At 51.4% G+C, this 15,176-nt stretch overlaps 6 protein-coding genes across 6 annotated transcripts; 3 read left to right on the top strand and 3 right to left on the bottom strand.

The window, feature by feature from the left end:
• Window positions 1-48: 48 nt before the first annotated feature.
• V8C40DRAFT_244146 (phosphatase YCH1) lies at window positions 49-1,267 on the bottom strand. The gene is made up of 2 exons (XM_083215594.1): window positions 879-1,267; window positions 49-752 (listed from the first exon to the last, which is right to left on the bottom strand). The coding sequence occupies exons 1-2, from the start codon at window positions 1,051-1,053 to the stop codon at window positions 439-441; spliced, it is 489 nt and encodes a 162-aa protein (XP_083073684.1). The 5' UTR covers window positions 1,054-1,267; the 3' UTR covers window positions 49-438.
• Window positions 1,268-1,367: 100 nt separating this feature from the next.
• V8C40DRAFT_244143 (chromatin-binding transcription regulator ADA2) lies at window positions 1,368-4,053 on the bottom strand. Its single transcript, XM_083215593.1, has 3 exons — window positions 3,874-4,053; window positions 3,215-3,814; window positions 1,368-3,143 (listed from the first exon to the last, which is right to left on the bottom strand). Exons 2-3 carry the CDS (start codon window positions 3,305-3,307, stop codon window positions 1,665-1,667), a joined length of 1,572 nt encoding a protein of 523 aa, XP_083073683.1. The 5' UTR covers window positions 3,308-3,814; window positions 3,874-4,053; the 3' UTR covers window positions 1,368-1,664.
• Window positions 4,054-4,145: 92 nt separating this feature from the next.
• On the top strand, window positions 4,146-5,943 carry V8C40DRAFT_214715 (UDP-glucose:hexose-1-phosphate uridylyltransferase). The gene is made up of 4 exons (XM_083212154.1): window positions 4,146-4,643; window positions 4,704-4,755; window positions 4,842-4,977; window positions 5,030-5,943. The coding sequence occupies exons 1-4, from the start codon at window positions 4,543-4,545 to the stop codon at window positions 5,887-5,889; spliced, it is 1,149 nt and encodes a 382-aa protein (XP_083073682.1). The 5' UTR covers window positions 4,146-4,542; the 3' UTR covers window positions 5,890-5,943.
• V8C40DRAFT_244135 (Erg28 family protein) lies at window positions 5,911-6,632 on the bottom strand. The gene is made up of 2 exons (XM_083215592.1): window positions 6,515-6,632; window positions 5,911-6,446 (listed from the first exon to the last, which is right to left on the bottom strand). The coding sequence occupies exons 1-2, from the start codon at window positions 6,575-6,577 to the stop codon at window positions 5,997-5,999; spliced, it is 513 nt and encodes a 170-aa protein (XP_083073681.1). The 5' UTR covers window positions 6,578-6,632; the 3' UTR covers window positions 5,911-5,996.
• Window positions 6,633-7,005: 373 nt separating this feature from the next.
• On the top strand, window positions 7,006-8,682 carry V8C40DRAFT_244134 (ketoreductase). Its single transcript, XM_083215591.1, has 2 exons — window positions 7,006-7,204; window positions 7,272-8,682. The coding sequence occupies exons 1-2, from the start codon at window positions 7,061-7,063 to the stop codon at window positions 8,130-8,132; spliced, it is 1,005 nt and encodes a 334-aa protein (XP_083073680.1). The 5' UTR covers window positions 7,006-7,060; the 3' UTR covers window positions 8,133-8,682.
• A 205-nt stretch (window positions 8,683-8,887) lies between these two features.
• Window positions 8,888-14,122, top strand: V8C40DRAFT_214701 (Non-repetitive/WGA-negative nucleoporin C-terminal-domain-containing protein). Its single transcript, XM_083212153.1, has 3 exons — window positions 8,888-9,525; window positions 9,587-12,753; window positions 12,885-14,122. The coding sequence occupies exons 1-3, from the start codon at window positions 9,165-9,167 to the stop codon at window positions 13,593-13,595; spliced, it is 4,239 nt and encodes a 1,412-aa protein (XP_083073679.1). The 5' UTR covers window positions 8,888-9,164; the 3' UTR covers window positions 13,596-14,122.
• Window positions 14,123-15,176: the final 1,054 nt, after the last annotated feature.

The raw sequence follows: 15,176 nt of genomic DNA, 5'->3' as shown, positions 1-15,176 counted from the left end.
TGTTTGAGTAGGTACTTCAAAAGCTTCATAATGGCGTAGTAGTACCAAAGCACACATCGTACTATTGCCCACGTATCTATTTGTAACTTTCCTCGAACAAAATATCGTCCAGCACTTGATATAGCAAACAGAACGCCAACATACAAGGAATAATCGATGAGATTGTTGACAGATTGGAGAGAAAGTCTCTAGAATATCCGATGCCCATGTACGCATTACTCTCTTCTAGGATACCCCAAGGAACAGGTAAAAGGAGAAAGCAGCATGCAATGCCTATCTGTGTTTGAGCTTGTAGCATTTGTTCTCTACTACCCACCACGTTAAGCTCACCATACTTTCATCTTCACAGCCACGAAACGTGCCTCAGCCCATCCAACCCCCTAAATGGCGCTCTCACAAAACCCTATCCTCCTACGCCTCACCCCGTTACATGCATTCTCACCTCCAAATCTCCCTTCGAAAACCCTCCGTCAGCCTCTCGTCCTCGCCATAATCCTCCTGCCACCCCGTGAACCCTCGCTCCAGCAGATACACCTCCTGCTCCTGTGGCGGCGCCTCGCCCAGCGCCGCCAGCTGCGCGTCCCTCTCGCGCAGGTACTTGAGCGCCGCAAAGGGGCCCCGCTGCTGGCTCAGCGCGCAGTGGAAGATGACTGTCTTCTTGTCCTTGACCTTGCGGACGAGGGTGGGCATGAGGGCGTCGATTTTGTTGCAGGGGATGTTTGTTGAGCCCTTGATGTGGCCGCCGATGTAGTCTGTTTGAGCGTTTAGTTGTCTATCTCAAAATGTTACGTTGAGATGCCACTAGTTTGAAGCACTTCATCAAACCAGGCAGTAAAAAGGAAAATGAAGTGAAAAAAGAAGACCAAGTCACGACATACCGACATCTCGAACATCGACCACGGCAAAACTAGGTTCCGCCTGCTCCTGCTCTGCCAGGATCTTCTCGGAGAGCGTCTTCGCAGACACTCTCTTGATGGACGCTACAGTAAAGTTCGACATGCTTCTCGTTGGAAAAGGCCTCTTGTTTGCTGAAAAAAGACGGAATGCGCGCATAGACTTGTGCTTATATAAGAGATCGACGCTCTCTAGTGTCCAAGTGAGAGATTAGTTGAGGGTAAAGACAGCGAGCGGCACAGGGAAGAGAGTGAAGAAGGAGACGTTCTATTGGTGATGAAGTGCCGAGTGTGTGCCTGAGCAAGTGCATTATAAGCCGTTAGGCAGTTATAGAGAACAAAGTTAGCTTGCATCTGCTGGCGGTGGGGGCCGTGCATCCAATGAAAGTTCGCCAGGTTGACGGATTGGTCTTTGCCATCTTTAGAGTCAAGTTTGCGCTGTTTCGATTTGTTTCGACGGGCTTGTATCACCTCTATTGGCTCATTGGCTCATTACACAGTAGGACTGGGCACAGATGGGAAACCAAGATGAAATAACAAAAAAATATCATTGATTCAAGGGTATTTCGTTGCGCGTACCCCTTCTACTCCGTTGTCTTATACAAATATATACGAACATAACAAACACACCAAGCCCACTTCAGAGAGTGATTGGTGTCCTCCATCATACATCATTGTAAAATAAAAAGAAAGAAATCAAGGAATTACCCCAATCGCCGGACTCTCAAGGAAACAAACACACTTTGTACGCCCCGGATATTCCCAATGCACTCATGCCTTACCAACCCACCCTGCGTTGCTGAAAAAGTCAAATAGTCTAGCTCCTTTTTGTGAATCTAGTCGGCAAATCTCCTTGGCTTGCTTCTTCTTGAGAGTTCCATTGCCCTTGATGGCTTCCTTGAGGATTTGCTCCTTGATCATCAGGTATGGCTTGGGTTGCAGCCTGACCACCTCGCACAGCTTCGCCTCTTCCGGTGTGAGGAGATGCAAGTCGGGGGCATTCTCTTGCGTCAGCTGCAAGGGTTGCACGCCTGAAATAGGCTGTGGAACATATTTCTGCTTGCTTGGGCTATGGCCATTGACCCCGTTGATGCCGTTGACGCCGTTAACCCCATTGGTGTGGCCGTTGGTCAAGGGTTTGACGTCCTCCATATTCGTGTCTCCATTGGTTAGCGCCGAGCGTATTGGCAGCTCAGGGGCGATGAGAAGTGCTGCACCGCTTGGAGGCTCTGGGGGAGGTTGGGCCTTTGAGCGCTGGCTGGATGCCAACCGCTCCCTATCCATAGACCCCATAGGTATGGATTTCTGTATCCGGCTGGCCTTTTCATTTTCATACTTTTCGCCGCTTCGGAGGTCCCCTATCCGCAGACTGCGCCATTCTTGGAGTTGAGCAATGGCCTGTCTGAGATTTAGCTCATCTTGTAATCCCTGAGTAAAATCTTCGAAATCTTTGTGGTTCATAATGCGACCAAAGGGCTTGGCCCTCTGCAGCAGGTCTTTTTCTTCCTTGGTCTTTCTCTTTTCATTTTTGGTGTTTTCTCGGTAGTCGAGTAGATTGTGTTCAAAAATCACCTTTTTGCGTTCCACTCGCTGTGTGAGACGGCAATTGTAGATTTCCATTACAGTCAGCTTGAGCTCCATCTCGGGCTCGAGCTCTCCCGTTCTCGGATTCAATCCATCACCAGGGTCGAACTGCATGAGCTGCACCGCCTCTTCGGCCTCGTTGGCGTACTCTGTCTCAAACTCGAGACGACCAGGCATGTAACCCTGAATCTCGTGACAACTGGGGACACTGGCCGTTGGCTTTGTCTTTGGCTGAAGGGCCGGCGCATTCTTAGACGCCTCTCTTCGCTCTTCGATTCGTCTCTTCTTGCGAGATTGAAACTCTTCTCGTGGGATTTCGTTGGCAAGTTCGCAGTCATGGGGGCTGCATCTTTTGGGCAGCGGAAAGGTGGGTGGATCAACGAACGTCTTAAGGTAGTGATCGCGCACTTCATCCTTTTCGCGGAACCCGCCAATGTGGTCGGCGATATCCGCCCATGAGCCGAGTCCGTATATCTCCGCGCCCTCGAGCAGCAACAGTTCCTCGTCAGCTCCCCATTCTCGATCGAATATGGGAAACGAATTCTGCTCGATTACACGGAACGAATGTGTTGCGGGATCGTGGGCGTTGCGAGATTCTCCCTTACCGAAGCAAGGCACGCAGAGGTCGAAATCCGAACATGCAGGGTCGGCGCATCTGATACGGACCTTTTGTTATGTCAGCAGCTGGAGCCATGAGGACTGGCGAAGAGATGCCAATTGGGTGCGACTTCACTCACTGTAGACGTTATGTCACACGAACAAACGTCGCATACATATTTCACACCTCCTTCCCCTCCCCTCGTCGCCGTCTTCTTGCGAATAACGCCCATCTTGCAGAGCGTCGCAGCACGTCAGCGGTTTGGCGCGAAGCTTCGCACCCTAGGATTGGTGGAGCAGGCCGGAAAAACAGCGGCAGCCGGCAGGGGGGCTGCAGATGCGGTAGCGAGATAAAAAGAGTGTCTGTGAAAATCGCGCGCGCGGGAGACGTAGTTGCGGCGCTTTGTTTGATGGATTTCGCAGAGCTGCGATGGTGGCCGATGGAAACGAGGTCAAATCCCGCCCAGCAACCGCGGCCAGATGATGTTGGGATGTCGCGATCCGGTGGAGCCAGCAATGCGCTCGGCCATGGAATTCGCTGGAGCCTGAGAGGTAGCAGAGTGGCTCTAGGCCAGATGCGGACGAGGGATGCCATCACGTGACTGTGGCGTTGATGTGTAATCGCCTCAGCTTGTTTTTTGTTGTTGAATCTGCTGATTGGAGAGAAGTAGAGAGTACTTTTTGTGTATCAGCATCTCCAAAGTTTATATGATCGATTCTGCATTTCCTCGTATGCAGTACTTGTAGTCTATATGTCTGCTAAAACTCTCTCTTCAGCTCAATTCAATCTTGTACGTACCACATCCTTGAACCAACTGCTGCTGCTTCAGTGCCCCACCTCAAAGTTTGCAGCTTGCCGTATCGCTGTAGCACCATGCATGCACTGTCGATTTCGTTTCGTGCGCTATGCTGTAATATCAATTACTCGTCTATAATACAGGCGGCTACCTAGTACATGTACTCAGTTATCTGAGAATGCTCACCCAATAAATCCAAGCATGTGAAATCCTTTTTAATCCATGTGATGATGCAGTGCTAAATGACGCATCCTAGCCCACATCCAGCCTGCCATGATGCGTCATAATAGTTCCTTGTGTAAGGCCATAATGCAACGATAATAGTTCCTTTTGAACCGTGGATCGCCTAGCAATTGGATGGAATGCTACACGATTAATGCTTGGCCCTTCTGTTGGCGCGCTTATACTCTCGACCCGCTCGCCAGAATCCGGCGCTCCTAAAAGCCTCCCGAACAGCTAATTGACGTATTAGCCCGAATTTTGGTCCTTGATGGGACCCTCACCTCAAGATCCTCCGGCCTAGCTTCAGCTTTATTCTCCGAGATTCAATATAGTCCACAGACAGAGCATATCCCCTCCCTTCAGTATAATTTATTCTCCCGGATCTTTACTCGCACATTCTTCCCGTCGGATCGTTTCTTGCTAGAGCACCAGTAATAACAGTCGCCGTCATGCCCGACACCATTCTTGACGACATCTCCCACCGGAGGTACAACCCACTAACAGACAGCTGGCTGCTCGTCTCTCCTCACCGGACAAGGCGACCGTGGCAGTGAGTGAAGACTCAAGATTGATTACATGCCCTTTTATGCTGATTTACTTTATTACATAGGGGCCAGCAAGAGAGTGCGTCCGTAACGACTCTGCCAGAGTATGACCCCAAGGTGAGTGTTTAACCATCATGCGGTTTTAAGAAGCTGCAGCCATCACATCTCTACATGTACTCATCTAACAACCACAACTCACATAGTGCTACCTCTGTCCTGGCAATCCTCGCGCTGCTGGTGACAAGAACCCCAGCTACAATAAGACATTTGCTTTTGTGAATGACTACAGCGCTGTCAAGGAGCAGCAGCCTGACTATGAGGTCTCCCAGTCGTCAGATGGTATGTCCCCCATGATGAGTGAGCATAGGCCCATGTTAATCAAGCACTGCAGATCTGGAGTCGCTTCTGTTGCGCGCTCAGGGAGTCAAGGGAGTGTGCTATGTCCTGACATTCTCACCAAAGCACAATACCACTCTTGCAGATATGCCGGCTCAAGACATTCTGCCAACGATTGACCACTGGACCCGGCTCTACGCCAACCATCTATCCCCCTCAAATCCGCTTTCAGAAGTGGCTGCAAAGCTTCAGCTTTCCATTTCCAGGGAGGAAGCCCCTATTCCCAAGGACAACTACCGCTACATGCAAATCTTTGAGAACAAGGGCGCAGTCATGGGCTGCTCCAACCCGCATCCTCACTGCCAAGCCTGGACAACGTCTACCATGCCAGAGGAGCCGGGCAAAGAGCTGACACAAATGACCAAATACCGTCAGAAACACGGAAGGCATCTCCTGGCAGACTATGTCAAGTTGGAACTGGAAAAGGGGGAACGCGTGTTGTGGCAAAACGCCTCCTTTGTCGTTGTATGCCCGTGGTGGGCTGTCTGGCCATTCGAAGTCCTCGTCCTCCCCAAGCGCCATATCCGTGCCCTCGTCGATTTCACAGCTGATGAGCGGCTGCAGCTTGCAGAGGCTATCCAGGAGGTTACTCGGAGATATGATAATCTGTTTGAAACCCACTTCCCATACAGCTCGGGTATCCATCAGGCTCCGTTGGATGGAACGCCAGAAGAAATTGAGAATGCCTACTTCCACATGCACTTTTACCCTCCTCTGCTGCGGTCCGCAACGGTCAAGAAGTTCCTCGTTGGATTCGAACTCATGGCGGAGCCACAGCGAGATATTACTCCAGAGCAGGCAACGACTCGTCTCCGAGCCTGCGATGGGCAGCTGTACAGGAATAAACTGAGCTAAGCAGCTCTGCTTCTAAATAGATAATTATAAAAGTTTTGGATTCTTAAATATTCTAGATACTATTCCTACATTTTCACCACTGTTTACATAGTAGCACATGGCATACCCTACTCGAATTCGACGTAGTGGCTTCTGACCATGGGCATCCAGATGAGTGCCGCCGTAGCCAGCGTAAAGGGAAACACCTGGGGAAGGCCAAAGGTCATGCTCTTAAACACAAACAACTCGCTGGCAAAGTGTCCCAGCGCCACGACATACGTCCAGATGGCAATGTTGTACACGGGGCCAATGTTCAAGTGGTACGCCGCGTAGCACCGCACAATGCAAGTGATGAGCGTCCACGTTCCAAACAGCCGACCGGCGAGGGGCGTCAGCTGGTCCTCGGCCTTGGGGTCGTTTTGGGCGTGGACCAGCTTGTTGGCCGAGTCCTCGGGGTTGAATGTGGCGGATGCGGGCGGCAGCTTGGGGTTTCGGATGAAGCGGCCGTTGTAGACGCGCCGTGAGAAGTGCAGAGTCGTGTAGGCCTGGAGGGAGTTGCCGATTGACACGACGGAGAGCTGGTGGGCAGATGGGTTTGTTAGCGATTGGGCGGGGTTCAAGATGTTTATCGGGGCTCGATACGTACGATGAGCATGTAGTAAGGTAGAATGCCCTTGTTTGGCGGCAGAATTGACTTGATGAAATCCATGGCTAAGGTGTTTGGTGCAATTGAAAGTGTCTAGGTTCGATGCTTGGAGGTTTTGAAAGAGTAGAGCAGTGTTGAGCTAGAGGGACGGGAGTTGGTCCCGTAGTGTCAGGTACCGGGACATTCCCGTGGCTGCCGACTCAGTACATGTCTGGTACCCAAGTTACGGAAGAAGATTCAGCACAGGTCTCACGCTTTAGATATCCATAAAAATATTTATATATGATTAACCAGATCACTATCGATCTGCAATTATCAAAATATCACTAATCTCATATGTCAATTATCTTGCAAAATCGCAGCGTTGTTGGGCATTCGAGACATGTCTTTTACCTTTGGCTAGGCCACGAATGGCTAACCTGGAGCTCCAATGATTGGCCAAGTGGCTGTTCCCAACAGCCTGTAGATCACTAAGTCAAGCTCCCACCAAAATCAAATCTTCTCCCTCGGCCTATCTTCAACCTTTCAACACAGAACGCCGCCATCATGGAGTCGATTACGAGCTTCCTAGAGAACGTGCCTCAGCCCGTACAGTTGGCTTTGGCTGGAATTGGTGCCCTTTACCTGGGATCCAAGTTCTTCAGCTACCTTCAGCTGGTCCTCAGCTCGTTTCTGCTCCCTGGCACCAATGTAAGAGAGCCCCTCCTCGCGTCTGCAGGTTGAATTGTTTTTTCTTCTGTTGCTGACATCACAACAGCTTCGTAAATATGGCAAGCCTGGCACCTGGGCAGTCATCACCGGTGCCTCCGATGGTCTAGGCAAGGAATATGCTACTCAACTCGCTGCCAAAGGCTTCAATCTCGTGCTCGTTTCCCGAACCCAGTCGAAGCTCGATACTCTAGCAAAGGACCTTGAACAAAAGTACCCCGGCAAGGGTCTGCAGGTCAAGACGCTGGCAATGGACTTTGCCCAGGACAACGATGCGGACTACGAGAGACTACGAGAACTTGTGCAGGATCTGGACGTTGGTATCCTGATCAACAACGTCGGCCAGAGCCACAGCATGCCCGTGTCCTTCTTGGAGACGCCTAAGGAGGAATTGCAGAACATTGTTACCATCAATTGCCTTGGAACCTTGAAGACTACCCAGGTTGTTGCCCCCATTCTCCAGAAGCGCAAGCGTGGCTTGATCTTGACCATGGGTTCTTTCGGTGGTTGGACTCCCACGCCCTACCTAGCCACCTACTCCGGTAGCAAGGCTTTCCTTCAGCAGTGGAGCAATGCTCTGTCATCCGAGCTTGCTGATTACAACGTCGATGTCTACCTGGTCCTCAGCCACCTTGTCACCACCGCCATGAGCAAGGTTCGCCGCACCAGCTTGCTCGTCCCAAACCCCCGTGGCTTCGTCAAATCTACACTGTCCAAAATTGGACTTGGCGGCTACCAGACCGCGCCCAACACCTACACTCCGTGGTGGAGCCATGCATTCATGCTGTGGGTGATTGAGAATGTAGCTGGTGTCAACAGCCCCATCACGATCTGGTACAACAAGAAGATGCATATTGACATTCGCCGCCGCGCTCTTCGGAAGCAGGCCCGCGAGGCAAAGAAGCAGTAATCGGCTTAAAGCCTCTATATATTGAAACGGTACTGAAAAGAAGCGGAAAAGGATATAACAAGCTTATGGCGCGGGAGCAACTATGAGATTAATGGTGAAGGCGACTAACGATCGGATGAAACATCGTTCATGCATTTTGTACCATGGGTTCTCGGCTACACTATGTAAGATATGAAGTTGTGAGGCTCGGGAATAGAGATACTAGGTACTATGTAATCATATTTGCAATGGAACTCCGCGAACATTGAACAGGCGAAGGATACAGGAGTCAAATTGATGCCTGTAAACTGACTTCACTTGACTTTTATGATGGCTGAATTCGACACGATGTCAAAGTGAATATCTATGGAAGAGTTGGCATATATAACAAGATGAGTAGGTAATAACAAGGACGTGGCCAGTGAGCGGAGAGTGAATCGCCATTTGTTGGGTGCATTTAATAGACATGCAGGGGGCGATGAACCGTATCATGGCTATCAATCGGTGGCCATGCATTGGTCTGATATGAGTATTTATGGGGATATTTAATATCTCGACAAGGACCGTATGCATAAGAAATTAAAAAAGGAAGACGTCAACATAGAAAAGGCTCGAATCAGAGTGTACTCTCGTGATTGTTTACATGCCCGCGAATGCTGGATGCTGCATTATGTAAGGCATCGAAAGCGTTCGGTCACAGCGCCAAGACAAGCCCTGATGCGGCCTAGCGTATTTCCACGCCCAGGGACGAAAAATGCAGAGCTGTACCAACCTCCCAGTGCTACAAAATAATCAAAGAAGTTGATCAATCTTTTTGCTTCGGCCGCCCATCGCCATCCTTTCCTCCCGCATCTCACGCCGCCACCCAATTAGCGATCGCGGCGACGAGCTTCGGATTTGGACGCGCAGCTTCGGATTGCGCCTCTCCCATCGGCACGTGCAGCTCGTCCTTGATGGTCTGACCGGCGCGTTGCTGTGGTCAAGGTCAAGGGCAAGGTGAAGGTGAAGCAGTTTCTGCCACGGCACGATCACGAATCCCATCCGCTGCCCGACATGTCGTTTCCTCCAGTGACGCCGCTGCGCCCCGTGCCGGGCGCTTTTGTCAACACGCCAGCCATTGTCGCGCGCTACCAGAACAACACTCACGATCCCGTCCGCCGCACGCTGTTCCCGTCCGAAGGCCAGAATGCTCAGACGTCTACCGCCACCACAACAGCCGCCCAGGGCACGGTCTCGACGAGCACGACGGCGGTGACGGCGACGGCAAACACAGAGGGGGGAGGGCTGGCTTCGCTGACTCCATTGCCGCCCCCACGCGTCGAAAACGTCCCGCCCGTCCTCAAGGCCGCAAAGGCCATCAACGCCTTCTTGCAACTAGACGAGAGCTTTCCCGACCTGGATTCCTACTGTAGACGTAAGTTTGGCGTGCTCACTAGATCACACGAGAGACGAGGCTGACTAGCAAACGCGTTCAGAGGGCGCATCCTCCGACTATGAGCTGCCAGGCTCCGACTCCGCCTGGGCTCCCTTCCAGAAGACCAACATGTACCCGATCCCGAACCAGGTCTTCGATCATTACAACTCTGGCCAGCTTCAAACTCTCATGGGCCTATTTGCTGAGATCAACCACGCCTGGGTGGTGATTGACAACTCGCTCTTCCTCTGGGACTACACCCACTCCGACCCCGAGCTTATTGGCTTTGAGGACCAGCCACACACAATCCACGCTGTGGCCCTCGTTCCCCCGAAGCCAGGCATCTTTGTCGGCACAATCACACATATCCTGGTTGTGGCAACCTCCTCAGAGATTATCCTGCTCGGTGTGTCTGCGGCAGACACTTCTGCCGGGACAAAGACGGTTACGCTGTATCAGACCAAGATGGTCCTGCCTACTCGCGGCAACGACATCCGTGTAATTAGCGGGTCTGCGGATGGCCGCATCTTCTATGGCGGATGCAGTGATGTCGACATTAACGAGCTTTACTATCAATCAGAGGAAAAGTGGTTTTCGAATCGGTGTGGTAAGATCAACCATTCGAACCCTGGCTGGTCCTCCGTTGTCAGCATGCAGACTGGCTTTTGGTCTCAACGGGATCCCGAGCATCTGGTCGACATTGTCATTGACGATACGAGGAAGCTGGTTTACACTTTGTCAAGCACATCGACTATTCGAACCTATCACATGGAGTCTCCCGAGCGGCTAAATAAGGTGATTGAAAAGACAAAGCTCCACTGCCTTCGAGATATTGCGCACATGATTACACAGTCCAAGCTCTTGACTGATCGAACCAACCTTGTTTCCATCAGTCCCATCTCTAAGCAGGAGGCATCGAAACTGCACCTCATGGCGCTGACAGACACTGGCTGTCGTCTCTTCTTCAGCGCAACTAATGCATCTTCCTATCTATACGGATCTCAATCAAACCTGGCTCCTCAGAGCATGCAGGTTCAGTTTATCAAATTCCCTCCTTCAGCACTTGCTCGGCGATCAACAACTCAGTTTGGGTTGAACGGTCAACCTTCAGGAGAGGCGGTGGTGGATCTCGATTCAACAATGTTGATTTCCAGCAGGCAAGGTGCCCGCTTCCCACCTGGATTCTTCTTGGACTTTGTAAGCAACAAGGACGACCCGAATTCCGATTCCCTGTTTGTGGCTGGCCCCGAGACTGGAAGAATAAAGCGAACTTCACCTACGACACCCCTGAGATACTTTGAGCAAGCGAGCTGGATCGATATCGGCAGCCGAGCCGAGGCTGTCGGCCTAATCACGAAGCCCTTTGCGGCTGCCAACCAGCCGGTAGGATTTGGCAATGAACTGGCTGTTCAGTTCGACGAGGCACCTAGCGAGTTTGCTGTTCTTACCAACACTGGCATTCACGTCATCCGACGGCGGAGGCTAGTAGATACTTTTGCGGCCGCTATTCGAGATGCCCCTGGAGATGAGGCGTTGGATCTCATGTGCCGCCGTCTTATTTTCCTCTATGGCCGTGTGGAAACGGTTTCGACAGCATTGGCTGTGGCCTGTGGCCATGGAGGCGACTCCAGACCAGGCTCCGTCAAGGCAATTGACCAGGTAACGGAGGATCGTGCGAGAGCCCTGTTCGTCGACTTTGGTGGTCAGCCCACCATTGTGGAAACAGATTCATCATCACTCACAACAGATTCAGTCAAGCTGTCATCCCGGCACGATGCACTGGCGCTGTACTTGTCGAGATTGATTAGGAAGCTGTGGAAAGCCACCGTCATTAAGCCGAGTGTTGCTCCCAATGGAACGATTTCCGTGTCCTCTACAATCCCTCCGCCCAAGCTCATCGCCATCCAAGAGAACCTCGAACGCCTAAGGAAATTCATCGAGTCTAACAAGGGCCTCATTCAGGGGATGTCTGGCCCTTCTGACTTGCAGAGAGTTTCTAGCAGACAGGAGGAGGTGGCATTGCAGGCAGAGCATCAGGCGCTGCATGCTCTGCAAAGGCTAATGGAGAGCATCTCAGAAGGCATCTCATTTGTTCTCATGCTGTTTGACGAGCGTGTGTCAGACATCTATGCTAGACTGGATGATGCTGCTCGGCAGCACCTCAAGGATTTGACGTATGAGAAGCTCTTTTCACAGGCGGATGGCAAGGATCTCGCCAAGCTACTTGTCAAGGCTATCGTTAACCGCAACATTGAGAGTGGCTCCAATGTCGAGACAGTCGCCGACGCGCTCAGGCGGAGATGCGGCAGCTTCTGCAGCCCAGATGATGTAGTCATCTTCAAGGCTCAGGAGTCGCTCAAGAGAGCCTCTGAGCAGCCCCCCAACACCAACCAGTCCAGAATCCTCCTCAACGAGAGCTTGACCCTCTTCCAGAAAGTAGCGCGCAGCCTGACGTATAACAACTTACAAACTGCTATTGGGCAGTATATTGATATGAAGTATTACGCCGGCGCAATCCAGCTCTGTCTCTACGTCGCCCGGGAGCAAGACAGAGGTAATACTGCCTTGATGTGGATCAATGATGGCAAGCCCGCGGGCGATCCTCGCATCAGCGCCTTTGGCGAGCGGAGGAAAGTTTACGACCTGATTCACGAGATCCTCCGACATCTAGACGCTGCCTCAAGTCTCGAGCCGCTTATGGTTGACGGGCGACCAACGCTCATCGCAACGAAGAGAAACGAGGCTTACGAGGTGGTGAACGGGTCGGATGACGAAGTGTTCCACTTTGACCTGTATGAGTGGTACATTGAGCAGGGATGGACGGAGCGGATACTGGGCATCGACTCGCCGCACGTTATCACTTTCCTGCAGCGGCTGGCGGGCACCAACGTGGAGCATGCCGACCTTTTGTGCCGCTTCTACACCAATCGAAGCCGCTTCTTTGACGCGGCCGAAGTGCAAGCTGAGCTGGCCGGCTCCGACTTTGCGCTCGGCATCAAGGATAGGCTGAGGCTTCTCAGCTTGGCAAAGGCCAATGCCAACGTGGCGACGGTCGGCATCAGCCGACAGCAGCAACAGAGACTGAACCACGAGGTGACGGACCTGCTTGAGGTGGCCAACATCCAGGACGACCTGCTGGGTCGCTTGATGGCAGACGACAGAATTGATGCAGATCGAAAGGTTGAGATTGAAAAGGCTCTCAATGGTAGGATCATTAGCCTGTCAGAGGTAAGACACCCCGATGAACATTTCCCAAAATGCGCCGAACCTTTTTTGGTCCCTTTTTTACAACCTGTCACTTTTCATTATTCAGTTGTCATTTTCTCCGTTTCTGGATGCTAACGAGCACTTTTGTGCAGCTCTTCAACGATTATGCCGATCAGGCAGGATACTACGATCTGTGCCTGCTGATCTACCACACGGCCAACTACCGCAACCCCACGACCATTTCGTCGACGTGGGATAACTTGATCCAGCAGACTCACGACGAAGTCATGGCAAGACACGAGGCGATAGAGTCGGGCATGCAGATGCCCCCCTTGCCGTACGAAGCCGTGACGAGCAAGATTCAAAACATTGCTCACCACACATCGCTCGATAGCTTCGTGTTCCCGATCCAGACGCTTCTTCCGCAGCTGTGTCGGTATGCTGTCGCTTTCCAGCAAGACACGACGATTGGCGCCGATCCTACGTGGCCGGTGCAGCTATTCCTGTCTCTGGGTGTGTCCCATGATATGATTGTCCGCGTGCTGGAGAGCGTATTTGATACGCAGGACTATGGCTTTAGCGGCATGGTGCGCAACCGCATCATCGAGATCATCGTCTACGTGATCGGCGATTGGGTGGCTGAAGTACGGCGACGTGGCGGCGCAGGTAAGGGAGGCTCGCTTGGCCCTTCTATCAACGACCTTTTGCAACGTTGCGAGGCTGCCTTGCCAGGACCGGGCCAGGGCCACAACAACGGCGGCGCAGACCTGGCAGACGTACGACGAGCGCTGAGGATGCTGCGGAGAGAGGTGGCCGGGCTAGTGGAGCGGGTGGTGCCAGCGGCGAGCATGAGGTTTATGTGAGATGTGAGATGTGAGCGGATCCGGGTGGACTCTATTTTCTAATTCCTATTTCTCTCTTGATTTGTTTTTTCATGGTAGCTACGTCGGAGGAAGGGAGGTGTGGAAGGAAGATGGTAATCATTTTGTCACTTTTTTTATACTCTTCTTTCTGTTTTCTGCCCTTTTAGTTTTGCTTGGTTCAAAATCATGTCCAAAGGGCAGGAAGAGCAGAACATACAAAGGGAGGGAAGCGAGGAATGAAAGGAGGAGAAGAAAGAAACGACAGAAAAAAAAGGACACATGCAATTATGGTTTGTGATGGGGCGCCAAATGGGCAAGGGTTCAGTCTAAACTAAAGATTCCGATTATTTGTATAAGAGAAGAACAACACGAACAACACACACACACACAAGGGGCATATATATGCAGAAGCGTGGATAAAGTAGAAACGCGAATGAACTAGTTAGGTAGGTTTATGTAGTATTATGCGAAAGGGCCAAAAGAACACTGGAGAGCGCGGGTTTTTGAACAATTTTTATTTTTTTCGATGTTCTTTTTTTTTTTTTTTTCATTTGTTCCTGATTTGATCAGTGTAGAAATGACTTACGTTTTTTTATGGTTTATGATGATGACGTTTGATTGGATTTATTTGGATGGTCGGATGATGGCACTCGCCTCGTTTTTCGTTTGGCCAAATGGGATTCATGCCCAAGGGATGGGCGGTGATTTTTGTCCAACCGCATAACGCCAGGGGGGGCGAAATATGACCACTAGAAAGAAGAGAACAGCGATATGACCAGTAGAAAGAAGAGAACGGCATAAGCGCGCAATTGGACCTTTCGGAAAGTGCGGGAAGGGAACAAATGATAGACTAGGATGCAGAAAAAAGTGGAAGCTTTTGCTGCATCGTTGTGCATCCCCGGCGGATGGAAGCGCAATGTTGGTCGTTTTCCGGTGAGGCGAGTGGCTTCATGGGATCGGCGGGAGTTGATAGGATGGGGCTTGTAGTACACGTACATACAGAAGAGGGGAGACTGCAGACCGCCTCACTTTTTTTTTTACTACTAACTGGCTTCTCTTCGGCTGGTCTAGTTAGGGTTATCGAATTGTTGATTTTTAGGTTTCGTCATTTTTCCGTTTCTTTTTGGGATTCGGTTCGGACGTGCAGCGAGGGGAGGAAGCCTACTGGGGCACTTTGCTTTGCGGCATGGGCTAGAGCGTAAGCCCGTTTTGGGATCAAGGGCCGCGGAGGGCGGTTATACGTGGCATGGTTTGAGTCGGCCGTGGAGGGGACAGAGAAGCTGCAGGTACCTTTTTTCCTTTTGCATGTGTCTTGTTGATGGAGTTGTTGGTTTGCGTGCCTTTTTTGTTTGGTGGTGCCTGATTTGATTGTGGAGAGCGGATGAGGAGGGGGTAAGGCAAGGTCAGGTCAGGTACCGGAGTCTGTGGGTATATAAGAGGGGTGTCTGGACGGCGATTTCTGTTGGCTTTGGTTTTCTTGTTTTGTATACCTACTATTTGGTTTCTCATATTCTTTGAGGGGGGATGAGTTGTGAGGTTGCAGTCCGGAGTGCCGTATTGAGGCGGTGGGCCAGCTGGATC

Source organism: Trichoderma camerunense (genome assembly GCF_050948025.1).
Source record: "Trichoderma camerunense strain CBS 138272 chromosome Unknown V8C40scaffold_8, whole genome shotgun sequence".
Lineage (NCBI taxonomy): Eukaryota > Fungi > Ascomycota > Sordariomycetes > Hypocreales > Hypocreaceae > Trichoderma > Trichoderma camerunense.
This window is presented reverse-complemented; position numbering and strand designations above follow the sequence as displayed.